This window comes from Mangifera indica, chromosome 5, assembly GCF_011075055.1.
Source record: "Mangifera indica cultivar Alphonso chromosome 5, CATAS_Mindica_2.1, whole genome shotgun sequence".
Taxonomy (NCBI): Eukaryota; Viridiplantae; Streptophyta; class Magnoliopsida; order Sapindales; family Anacardiaceae; genus Mangifera; species Mangifera indica.
In genome coordinates, this window is record NC_058141.1 from 15,158,065 (window position 1) to 15,171,767 (window position 13,703).

At 32.6% G+C, this 13,703-nt stretch overlaps 1 protein-coding gene across 4 annotated transcripts; it reads left to right on the forward strand.

Moving 5' to 3' along the window:
* The first annotated feature begins 6,437 nt into the window (after positions 1-6,437).
* Positions 6,438-13,551, forward strand: LOC123215710 (protein MEI2-like 2). 4 transcript variants are annotated; one of them, XM_044635918.1, is made up of 13 exons: positions 6,438-7,041; positions 7,343-7,396; positions 7,506-7,649; positions 7,730-8,199; positions 8,502-8,660; positions 8,754-8,870; positions 8,963-9,114; positions 9,639-9,730; positions 9,843-10,770; positions 10,872-10,956; positions 11,041-11,109; positions 11,404-11,583; positions 12,860-13,551. In XM_044635918.1, exons 2-13 carry the CDS (start codon positions 7,354-7,356, stop codon positions 12,974-12,976), a joined length of 2,556 nt encoding a protein of 851 aa, XP_044491853.1. In that variant the 5' UTR covers positions 6,438-7,041; positions 7,343-7,353; the 3' UTR covers positions 12,977-13,551. The 4 variants fall into 4 exon arrangements, 3 of the variants coding, with proteins under 3 accessions (XP_044491853.1, XP_044491852.1, XP_044491854.1); XM_044635917.1 differs by having other exon boundaries at positions 6,438-6,728; XR_006502145.1 differs by having other exon boundaries at positions 6,438-7,396; positions 12,860-13,040; positions 13,111-13,551.
* Positions 13,552-13,703: the final 152 nt, after the last annotated feature.

Sequence of the window (13,703 nt, forward strand, 5' to 3'; positions counted from 1 at the left end):
CACCATAGTTCAATTATTTTGCTTAAATAAAATAAAGATTGATAGCCCTCTCAGAATTATCATTAGAAATTCATAACTTGTTTTAAAAAATCTCGGCCTTCTTGAATACTGTTTTGCTAAGTGTTATTGTGACAATGACATGTTTCAATTTTATTGGTAGGATTAGTGAGATACTTGGCAAGCATTTTCTATATAATATATTATCAAGGTATACGTGTTAAGGTGAAGTTAGTGATAGGGATGTCAACCAGAAGAGATAGTCCCCATTTTGTTCTCGTAAGGGATATTAATCTTCATTTACGACCTGTTTCTATTATGAGAATAAAAATAATTATCTATCATATTTTTATAGGAGAAAATCTTTTTTTCGTATTATCAAAAAAAATATTTTCTCCATATTTTTTAAACATAATATAAATATATTAAATAATAAAATTAAATAAAATTCAAATCAATATAATATTTTAAATATCATAAATATAATATATTAATCACTTTAATATATAAAGTAAAAACCTAAATAAATTTGAAAAATATAAATAATTTAAAATTATAAAGATATGTTAGTATTTTAAGTAAATATACTAATATAAATAGACGGGATCAGGGGTGGGGAAAGGGGGACATATGTATTCCTATTCTTGACTCGTCTCTGATTATAACATTTTTTTTATTTTTATCTTTGTCTTCTTTTCTGTTTTTAATTAAAAAAAATTTTATTTGTTAAAGGTCAGAAAAAGTCAAAACTCTTAAAATCGGAGCTAAATTACAAATCTCTAGTTAGTGATTCAAACTTCAAAAATTAATAAATCTAATAAAATATAAAAACTAAAAGAAAGGGGATATCTGCTTTTTACTCCCCCAGATGTACATTGATAAATTTATTTGTTTATTTTTAAAAAACAAAATTTATCACGTTGTTATATGATCATACAACACACCATTACGAATAGGGGTGTGCATAATTTGGTTCAAATTATAAAATTAGATTAAACCGTTTGAAAATTACGATTTAGTTTGGTTTGGATTATAAAATTGTTTAGTTTGAGTTGAAAATTTTTTTAAAAACAATTTAGGGTTTTCAAACCAAACCAAACCAAACTATATATATATATATACACACACACACACAACAACCGACAACAGTTAGCAATTCATATATGCATACATACAAAGAACAACAAACACTCATAAATACACATAACAACCAATACAGTATTTTATAAATATATACAACCACCACTAATTAATATATATATAAAAAATAATGCAGTAATCTATTTCTTAAAAATAAAACATATCCGGCACCTAATACCTCACTTTTTTTTCCACGAAAATTTCTTTCTCCCCTTTCTGCATTCAGCACCGTAGCATTGTTTATGATGCTATTACTATAAATTAAACATGCTATGTTTATGATAGTATTATTATAAATTTATTAAATTTCACATATGGAATACATCGATGACAATTTTTCACTAATTATGTCTTTTAATCATGATTATTATTCATTTATTTTTTATTGAATTTGAAAAATTGAAAGTGAATACTTTTTATTCGGTTTGAACCATAAACCGAACTGCACCAAACGGTATATTTTCAGTTTGGTTTGATTTGGTTTGTAATTTAAAATGGTTTGGTTTGGTTTGGTTTGAAATTTTTTCAAACCGTTTTTTTTAATTTGAGTTGAAAAATATTATAAATCGCACCAAACCGGACCATGCACACCCCTAATTGCGAAGTACTTCATAGATATCCACTATAAAATAATTACACTTGCAATTTGAACAACTCAATATTATAAAAATATATTTCATTTTAATATCAATAACTTAATTTTCTTTTAATGAAATAAAATCCAAATACAAATGTTTTTAAACAATATATTATAAAGTATTTATATAGACTACATGCCAATTATAAGACGACTATCGTCTAAATCTTTGGACGATAAGTATCGTCTAAAATAGATGACAAGCGTCCTCTAGAGAATGAATGACACTCTATCGTCCAATGAAGGTTGTCACTCTCTCTCCACCCACATCGTGGCTGGTGGTCAGAGGAAAAGTAAAAAAAATTAGAGATTTGAGAGATAAAATTCACTTTTTAAAGTTTAAATATGAGTGTAAAAATTAATTTTTAAAATTAAAAAGATAAAATATGATAAAATTATATAAATAAATATAAATAGTAAAATAATGATTTTATCTTTATATTTAATATAAAATTTAATAACGATTTAGAGATAGATGAGTATTTAAATTTTTATCGGGGATAGATATACTTCAAGATTACACTAAGACTTGGGTGGGAAATAGTCATTGTTCCTTTATATTATATAGATCACGTGCAACGAGAAAAAGTGAAATGGGCCTGTTGGATTACCTTTTAGCCCTTTTCCTTAATAAAGAGGGTCAGGTACACAAATCTTATACGTGAATATCGGGCAAAGGGATACAAATATGGAGAATCCAATACAGATGGATGCTAGTATATTCTTAACCTCCGTCGCAAGTATATACTGATCACATCCACGTGACCATGTGACGCTTTCTTCAGCTGGTGACCGTATAGGAGTGGTTCCCTTGTCCATTGGCTGTACTTGTACCTTACCTGTCACGCCAACTCAACCAGATCATTTGGCGCTTCTTGTCCCCCGTTGCCTTCCATCTTCTTTTTTTTAACATCAGGGAAAAGGTTATTTTCCACCGAATAATCTTTAAATTATATTTATAATAAATACAAATTTTAAATATTTATTTATTTATGAATTAATTATTATTCAAAATTTTAATTTAAAAAAGAGATAAAATCATTATCTTAGTTATAAATTTTAAAACTTTAAAATTTATATCATTTTCTCTTAAATTTAAAAAACTAACACTTCAATCAATTTTTAAAATTTAAATTTTACCTTTAAGGTTTGTTTGCTTATCCGACCATCATCATTTTGATTGATGATCGATGTTTTCTACCTATCTTTTAGATCGGATCACAAAGGATGACAAAATGTCGTCCTTCATCTCTTATTTCTAATTTGGATGACAAAAAGTCGTCTTTATTCGAAGAAGACCTTTACTTATTTTATATCACCGATCAATTCTCTAAACCACTAAAAATGAAACCTAAAAAGGGGAAAAAATGAATTTTTTAAAATTCAATCATGGAGGTAAATATGAGTTGTCTAAACTAAGGAGAGAAAATGATATAAATTTTTTAATTTTTAGAGATTATGGGTAAAATAACAATTTTACCTCTGTCTTTAATTGAAAATTTTAATGACAATTAGTCTATGGGTAGGTATTTAAGTTTTTATTTTTCGTAAATATGATTTTAAGATTGAACTAAAACTTGAGTGGGAAATTATCTTATTCCCTTTATATTAAATCAAAACATTTTTTGATTTGAAGATTTGAGTTCAAATCTTTGTCATATTTATAAAATTTTAATTTTTTTGTGTAAGTCTAATTATTATACTCTAAATTTATTTATTTAATAAATATAGACAAAGTCCTCGATCAGAAAAAAAGGAAAAATCAAAACATTTTTTTCCCTAAAAATAAGAGTCACTTGGACTCTCTTATCTGAGAAGCGCCAGCTGATTTATATTCATTTCTCTTTTAAAGCAAATGCCGAAAGAATAAAGATCAAATTTTAATACATCAACTAATCATAATCACCAATAATGTGATTTTTCTTTCTCACTCAAATTTAATTGTAAAATATTCATTTTTAACTCAGAGTAGTATGTTTTAGAAAAACTACATTAAATAATTATGCTTAGGGGTATGAATAGAGTATATTTGATTTTTTTTTTCTCGCCAAATAACACTTTTCCACTAGTAATTTTTCTTATTATCAAAAATTACTTTTTATTTTTACTCATCTCTGTACTTGTTCATTTTCATGTCCCTAAATTTTCACTCCTTTTCATTCCCATTAGATTTCTAAGTTTTTCCCCAAGTCTCAAGTATTTTACCAAATTTCTCTATTCTTACCGTGTTTTTCAATTTAAAATAATATTCTTCAATTTTTACTCTAAATATGATGGTGTTGTTGATTGAGTGATGTAAGTTGGTAAAAATTGTTGGATTAATTGTTTAAAGAGTATTTACGGATTACTCATTGTGTTTTCTAGCTTGATTCATAGGTCTCGACTAAAAAAATATGATTTTTAAGTTTTTTTTCTCTAACTTGTGATTTCGACCAAACAAATAAAGTTAATTTATGAAGAGTAATGTTGGCTTATAAGGGGGTGTTAACCAAATTAGAAAATGAATGTTTATTCATTTGGTCAAACAGGGGGTTTCAAGTTTGGCCAATTTTTGTTTTATACATTTTTATGAATTTCAACTTAACAGGGTTTTTCAACAAGATTTGATTGAAATATTAAAACTCATTATTTTAGTTTAGGGTTTGGTATTTCCTAACTTATTTCACTTTTTGTGTTGTGTTTAAATGTCTGAAATTAACTCTAAAGTTCCAAAACAAAGGGTTGAAGAAAATCGAAAATAAAAGGTTTAAAACAAATTCCAAAATCTTATAATAAAATTCAACCAATACTAGAAACGATGTTTAGCTAATTCTAGAGGCCGGATCAACCAATTTGAGCTTATCTATATGAATTGCTATAGCCGATAGTTAACATTAATGGTTGGTCTCAATTGATAATGTCAATCATAGAAAAATCATTATAGCTTATTCAAAAGGAGTCAATCCCCAATTTGTTTTTCACAAATAAATCATTAAGTTTAGTCTCAACATTAATGACTACCCTCAATAAACAAAATCTCAAAACTAGTCTTTTAAGAAATTCAAAATTAACCTTGTGTGGACATAGAAAAAGGCTCATCCATATAAAGTCATTTAGGTCAAATATATTAAATTTGACATAATCACACTAAAGAATGTGTGATCCAATGGTTAGAATTAAAGGTGTAATCTAATAGGATATCATTATGCCAAATGTAAAGTTTCCATCAAAATTGTATTCAGAAAAGTGCTATATTGGTAATTATAATCGCACTTAATAACTATGATTTAACAAGATCATACTTTCTTATGTGATTCAATAAGATCACACCTCTCTAAGTGTGATTCTAACCAATCATACGTTTTCGGGTGTGATTTCACTATAGTTGAAATAACATTTTTCTAATTGTGATTTATTGATTATATTTTATTTATTTATTTTGCAAAAATTTATTTATACTCTTTAATCATAATTTTTTTTGTCAATAATATTTAGTACAGGAGTTTGTAGTGTAAAAATTAAAAGAATTTTACTCTCAAACTTAGATGAAAAATAGTAATTTATTCTTGTAATTTATTATGAGCAACATTATGTGCATTAATAATATGTACAAATAATAATATATTTTAAATTAAAAATAAAATAATAAATTATTATTTATATATAAAATAGTGTATATTGATTGTTTCCATAGTTTTATTGATTCATTGTTATTCAATAGTCCGCTATTGGGCCTAAATACTCGCACAGTCGCACTTGTAATTTTGTGGGAAATGTCTCTTGGTCGCCAATGTCATAGTCAACAAGATGGCAAGTTTGGGCCTCTGTGATTACTATGCTATTGACACCTCTCCTTGCCAGAATCCATAAAACAACAACGCTTTAGGTTTGGAATATCCAACCCTTCCAGAATCTAACATATCACTTACTAAATTCAAAATGTGATCCCACTTATCAACCAAAAAAAAAAAAAAGGCCAACTATCATATTGATATGACACCTTAATTTACACACAATTATGTTGAAAAAGGGAAAAATAAATTATAATTAATATCAACTAAGATAAAATTTTTTATTAGAATAATATATATATTTATTTATTTAAAAAAAAAACCTTATTTGAATTGAATAACTTTTTCAAAATTTATAACCTTTCTTCTTTTGTCAGTCAAAATAGCCTCACGGCCAGAACCAAATATCTTGATAAGGTAAAAAATAAGACCAAGAGACTCGTCATACAAAGAGAGATGTGATGCCCTTGCTCCTCGATAGATTAGGGGTCCTCCCTTTTTATGAGTTTATTCCCTGAAATGTCCCACACGGGAGGGGCTGAATCCAATAACTTTTGCCGACGCAACGCCACGTCACTGCTCCTACTACTTAGTCTGCACTCAATTTCATTCTCATTAACCATGTCCATCTGCTTACAGTAAACCAAAGTAAAAATCTAATCTACCAATCAGATTACGCCAACAAGAATAAATGTCTCATTTCTCCTGGCCTCCTCATAACCAATTATCTGTAGAGATAGTTATTAGTTATTTTATTCGCAGCTGTGTCAACGGACTCCAAACATAATTCAAATACAGCTGAATTTTTATTATGTTTTTTCCGAAAGTAAGAAAATTCTCAATAATTTGTGTCTTGTGTTGGTGGCCGTGGCAGTGTAATTGTATTTGTACTATTCCTTTCTTCTCTCCAATCATTTCTCTAATTTTTTTCTTATATTTTTATTTTCTTTTATTTTCTCATGGTTTCTGGCGACAGAAAAGGAAGTAGATGAGTAGAAGAAATAAATTTCTCAGCTTCTACGAAACTATTTTTTTTATTGATCTATCTTCAGTCGTTGCTTATAAATTATGTTATCTTGATCAAGACAAAACTCTGCTTGAATTTTGCCAATCAAACACCTCATCATCTTTAATTGATTCTCTTTAACTGCTACTATATGTTCATTTCTCGTTCTGTCCTGAAGGTGCACACTCTTTCTTTATTAATCATTTTTTAATTATTATTATTATTCTGTTTGTGGTCAGTTGAAGTGACTGTTTGATGAAGTAGGCGATGATGTTGTAAATTTTACTAAATTCGAGATTTTGGAATTGTGTTGACATGCTATGAAGTGGATTTTTTGTGCTAAATGAGTTGATTATCTTGATATAATTATGTTTTCGTTATGTTTGATGTTTTGTTGTGTGGTTTGATCATTCACGAAGGAGGATGTTGACAGTTGACTTTGCAGCTGCTGTTACTAGTTCTGCTTGATTTTCATGAGCTGCGTAATTTTGGTACTGTTTTTGTTTGTTTATTGGTTTCTTGGTATTTGTTATTTTGTATCCATTTAATTCTCTGCTTGACGATGAGTATTGTATGTTTGATCATATAGAAGATATGCGTTTGTGTGCATACAGAGAAAGAGAAATGTTCAATAGGTGTATTGCGATTGACATCTTTGCTTAGTACGATTGTCTTTATACTATTCAATGCGTATTAACCTATATCTGGGTTCTGAATGGCTTTCTAATGGCCTCAATAAAGTTTGGTTATAGCTTAATTTTCAGCTTTCTTTTGCTGACCATTTTGTTGCAGAAAGAGATTCAATGGAACAACATTTGAAGGATTCAGTATTGGGTCCTTCTGGAGGTGCCTTTTCTTTCTCTCTATACATCTAACGATAGATAAGAAAATACATATAGTCAGATACGTGTTTTTACTTGGGAGATCTTGAGTGATCATTCATATTGTTTTGTAGGTTCATTCAATATACCATCATTGACTATTCCTAGAGTGGCAGCAAGTGGTGTGTGGGGAATCCCAAGTGGAAGAGATGCATTTCTTGCATCAAATGATGCAAGCTTGTTTTCTAGCTCTTTGCCTGTCCTTCCTCATGAAAAATGTATGTGTGGGCTCTTCTTACTAGATGTAATAGATCCCTACCCCTTAAAATGATTTTTGAGACCTTTTGCAAACATGCAGTGAACTTTCATGATTCAGAGGATCAAGGTCAACCTGTTGATGATAGCTCACCAAATATAAACAAGGTTGACCTTGAAAATGGCGTGAAGGATCCACTTGAAGATGTTGAACCAAATGCAGTTGGAACCATGCTTCCTGATGATGAAGATGAGCTTCTTGCTGGCATAACAGATGATTTTGATCTAAGTGGGTTGCCTAGCCAATTAGAGGATTTAGAAGATTATGATCTGTTTGACAGCGGAGGGGGGATGGAGTTGGACTTTGAACCTCAAGAGAGCCTTAGGTTTGAGATATCAAAGCTTAACATATCTGATGGGATCACTGGAAATGGAATTGCTCACTATCCTTTCTCTAATGGCGTGGGAACTGTGGCTGGGGAACATCCATATGGCGAGCATCCTTCAAGAACATTATTTGTTCGAAATATCAATAGCAATGTTGAGGACACTGAATTGAGGTCTCTCTTTGAGGTATTTCATAATTTGTATTGAATTTATACCAAGTTTAAAGCTTTGGATATTGATTTTGTGTAGGAATCTATTGGAAGTGCTGAACCGTTTTTTTGGGTTGGGGGGGGGGGGGGGGGGGGGGGGGGGGGGTGGGGGTGTGTGGAGGGGGTTGTTGGTGTGTGTGTGGGGTTTGATTGAGGAAGTTTATGGTTGTGGTTTGGCAGTTTTATCTGAAAGTATTTCTTCTACTTAAGGGGGAAATTGTCTTTGACCTTTATTGGTTAGTTTAAGTGCTTCTTGACTCTGTCCTGCTTTTCTTGTAGCAATATGGGGATATCAGGACTTTATACACTGCATGCAAACATCGGGGGTTTGTGATGATATCTTACTATGATATTCGAGCTGCTCGGACTGCAATGCGTGCATTACAAAATAAGCCTTTAAGACGAAGAAAACTGGATATTCATTTTTCAATTCCTAAGGTTTGAACAAGGATATCTCATCGTAGGATTGACTTTGGACTGTTGATTCCCTCAACATCTTATGCATGCATTGTTTTCTTTTCTAAATTCCAGGATAATCCCTCAGAAAAGGATATAAATCAGGGGACTCTTGTGGTGTTCAATTTGGATGCTTCTGTATCTAACGATGACGTTCGTCAAATTTTTGGGGCATATGGGGAGGTCAAAGAGGCATGTGTTTTATTTATTTTTTATTTTATTACTCTTGGTCAAATTGCTTCCTGTGCTGATATGTTGTAAGTCCTTGCGTGTGTAAAATGTAGATTAGAGAAACACCACACAAGCGACACCATAAATTCATTGAGTTTTATGATGTTAGAGCTGCCGAAACTGCCCTCAGAGCATTGAATAGGAGTGACATAGCTGGAAAACGCATAAAGCTTGAACCTAGCCGCCCTGGTGGAGCACGTCGAAAGTAAGTATTGGTTTGGTCATTTAAGTATTGTCATTGTAATGCTAACTTCAAGTTACCATTTTATTAAATCATTTGGTAGGACAACAACAAAAATGTGTGGTTTACATGATGAGTTGATTGATAAAGAGAGTTTTGTGTTTATTTTGAAGCTTGTCTTTGGTTTCACTCTCCCTCTGAGTGCCACAACTTTTGGTAGTGTAGCACTGGCTCGAAACTGTGGCTACTGTAGTTTTTTATATGCTTCTCGAAACACTGACTTTCCACCTTAATTTCTCTAACATTATTAATATATGACACTCTTCCTAAACATCAAACTTTTTCATGTTAATCAATTACTGCTGCCGGCATAAATATTCTTAAGACATTTTTCCTTTTTCAAAAAAGAATCTGGAGATATTATCCTCCAATTAAGAGTATATTTCATTAGATTACATGGTTATATTGGACTTATTATCCATTTTTCAATGTTTCTTCATTAAGCTGTAAAATGAAATTGAATAATTAGAGGTAAATTTTATGTTTAGTTTGATGCAGCAACTAAGTCAGGAGCTGGAACAAGATGAGGTCCGAGGTTTTTGGCATCAAGTAGGCTCACCGGTGACTAACTCTCCCCCAGGTAAAGAGCCTGGTACTCTGGTTTCGTGAGACGTCAATTATCTATATATCTTACTGGTTCCTTTTAAAATGTACTTTTGATTATTAGCTGATTCAGTACTCCATCATGACAGGTAACTGGGTGCAATTTAGTAGCCCTGTTGAACATAATCCTTTGCATAGTAAGTCTTCTGGTTTGGGAACAATGAATCCTATTAATGGTAACCATTTGCCTGGGTTGGCATCTATTCTCCCACCTCATTTGTCTAAATCTGGAAAGATTGCTCCAATTGGCAAGGACCAAGGAAGAGCCAATCACACAAACCAGATATATAGTAACACTGCGCCAGTGCAAGGAGCACCCTTTCAGTATTCTCAATCGTTTCCTGAACAGAAGTTGAGTGTGAGTCCTGGGCCTATATCTGCTTTTGGTGAATCAAATTCAAATTCTTCTGGTGTTGGAACTTTGTCTGGTCCTCAGTTTTTATGGGGAAGTCCCACGACTTACTCTGAGCACTCCAGTTCTTCTGCTTGGCCGACATCACCAATGGGGCACTCATTTTCATCTAGTGGACAGGGACAGGGCTTTCTGTACAGTCGGCATGGATCATTTATTGGCTCACGTCATCACCATCATGTTGGATCTGCTCCTTCTGGTGTGACCCTTGATAGACATTTTGGATTTTTCCCAGACTCACCTGATACATCCTTTGTGAACCCAATTAGATTTGGGGGTATGGGTGCAAATCACAATAATGGAAGTTATGTGATGAACATTGGGAGTCCTGTTGGTGGCCTTCCTGGAAATGTGGCTGAAAATGGTTCACCTAGTCTTCGAATGATGTCACTGCCAAGACATGGTCCTATGTTCCTTGGAAATGGTTCTTTTGCAGGACCTGCAACTGCAACTAATGAGGGATTGATGGAACGTGGTCGGAGTAGGCGAGTTGACGGTAGTGCAAGCCAGATTGATAGCAAGAAGCAGTATCAGCTTGATTTGGACAAAATTGTTAGTGGGGAAGATACTAGAACCACTTTAATGATTAAAAACATCCCTAATAAGTAAGAAAAATAAATGAATATCCTTATCACATATATATGATGCTTGTAGTTCTTATTGAGATGGCTAATTGCTCGATTATTTTTACTTGGCTTCCTTTTAGGTATACTTCAAAGATGTTGCTGGCTGCCATTGATGAAAATCACTGTGGTACTTATGATTTTCTCTATTTGCCAATTGATTTTAAGGTACTTTAAATTTGAGGAATTTCTAAAATTTTATTTTCTTCTTCAAATTGAATTTCTGCTGATGGTTAAAAGCTTTGCTTGCAGAATAAGTGCAATGTGGGTTATGCCTTCATCAATATGGTTTCTCCTTCACACATCATATCCTTCTATGAGGTTTGATATCTGGCCCCCTTTTTATTGTTTCAATCATTAGTCTTATCATTAATTCATGTGTTATTGTAAATCATTTAGTCAATGGAAATCTGAGTAAGTTGGTTTTGTATTTTTAATGGGGCATTTGAGTGGATTATTCTGTATATGAGTTTTTGTACTATAAGAAAAGATTATTGTATCAAATTAATTATATCTGACTGGTTGGCCACAAATTTATACTATATATATTGCCAAAGTGGACCTTGGGACTCCTTTTTGTCAACTCAGAACTGACATTAGGGAATTCTTGCACAGGCATTTAATGGGAAGAAATGGGAGAAGTTCAACAGTGAGAAAGTTGCATCACTGGCATATGCCCGAATCCAAGGCAAGGCTGCTCTTGTGACACACTTCCAAAATTCAAGCCTAATGAATGAAGACAAACGATGCAGGCCAATTCTCTTCCACTCAGAGGGCCAAGAGACGGTTGATCAGGTAAAATTTTTAAGTTCTCTTTTCTTTTATGCTTAGTATTTTGCTCCATGAGTTGAATATTTTTCCTATTGATTTATTGGTGCAGTTTCTTCAATACAAGTAATAAAAAGTCTGCTAGCTTGGCTGATTATTAGCTTGCATATTTGTTTACTTCTTGATTTTATATTTTTGCATCAAAAATTTTATCTTTGATGCAAAAATATAGTCCAACGAGAGAACTTAAGGACAAAAAGAAAAGTGGAGAGAGAGTATATGTCTTATCATGGACAAAAAGGGAAGTGGTTGAATACGGAGTGCGTGTGCTGGTCTTGAATATGAGCAAAATAAAAGTTAAAAGGATGGGGAGAGCTGGAGAGGGAGAGAGTCGGTCCCCATATGAGGACAAAAAGGAAAGTGGAGAGAGAAATGGATTTGTGGAGAGTTTTTTCATAGGAAGCTTTTGTCATCTGCTTTCAATTTAATTGATTTCTTCCCTTGTTTATATATCAAATTAGAGACTTTTTAGTTAGGCCCAAATTCCTCTATATTGGTTAGCTAGGTCATTGTATGTGTATGCATGTATGTTTACAAAGTGAGCAAATCCTCTTATAATAATATTAATTTAAAACAGAAAAGAAATAGTCGTGGAAAAATGCCAAATTCCAATTTAGTAATTAGCCAGGCCTTTAAATATGTTGTGTTCAAATAAAATTTGATGTAAACAAGACAAGAATGTTGGTGCGGGTCAACACACATAAGCCTGTTCATAAATCATAATAGAGGGATTAAAATATAAAGTGGTTCAAATTCCACTCTAGAGCTTTCCCAGAACATATGAAAGTTCCCTCATTAAATAGTTCATCCAAATGTTAACTCATTCCACAGCATGCGTATGAACTTATTAAGGTGCATGCAAAATTAACCAGATATTATAGTTAGGGCTGGATTCAAGCCGAGCCGAGCCGAGCTCGGCTCGAGCTCGACACGAGCCGAACTCGGCTCGGCTCGGGTTCGGCTCGTTTTTGGCTCGGCTCGGTTCGACTCGTTTTTCATATCAAAACGACATCGTTTTGTATATATATATAGATCAAAACGACGTCGTTTTGTATAAAAAATTTAAAAAAAATCTACCGAGCCAGCTCGAGCTCGATCTAGCCGAGCAGAGCCCGGCTCGTTTCGGGCTCAAACCGAGCCAAGCCGAGCTCGAGCTCGAATCCAGCCCTAATTATAGTTGAAGTTGTTTTCTAGACACCATTAAGCTCAATGCTGACTCTCTGCACTTTTGTGGATCCTTCAGGAACCCTTCCTTTCTGGCAATTTGAATATCTTTATTAGACAACCAGATGGGTCTTATTCTGGTGATTCCTTGGAAAGCTTAAAGGGTAATCTTGATGACAAGCCAGATAAGATTTAACAGATCATTGAAATTCTTACTCTGGGCCAAAAGGAAGTGGCTTGGAGTGCTGACTGTTTCATAGGTAACTAAGTGTACAAAGTTGGAGGAGAAACCAAGAAACAAGTGTATATTATGGTTGACATTGTGTGCAGGTTCAGCGCTCCAATCACGGGCTCTCTATATATTCACTAAAAGGCAGAAATCATTTTGTTCATATTTAGATCAACAAATTGTTCTTGTACCAGCAGAGTTGGAAGCATATTGCTGGGAATCGAAGTAATTGCTGACTGATTTGTGGCTGATTACTCTTCTGAGGTATGATCTGTTTAGGTTTTATTTTTCTATTGGATCAATTTCTGTCCATCTGCAAATATGATCACATGTTTACACTAGTAAATATCTATTCGGAGAGGTGTAGGATTACGTGGTGCTTACAAAATTGTATAGGCTAAAAAGACACCGCACTGTGTTGATTATGTAGCTAAGAAAACGTGTATTTGACGAGATAGAAGGTTTGTACAGATATTCCATCACTTATGATTAGAACATCTATTGCTATGCAAAAGTGCACCAATTATTTGGGTTAGTAATAATCTAATCTATGCTGAAATAGAATAGGATGTTGTGATTTGCATCTATTCTGGAAAGCTTTGCCCTTCTTTTCTTTTTGTTCTTGATTAAATTGGCTATTTTAGATAATAACTGAAAAGATTACGTAGGGAAATAATAATTAACCGCATCGGGT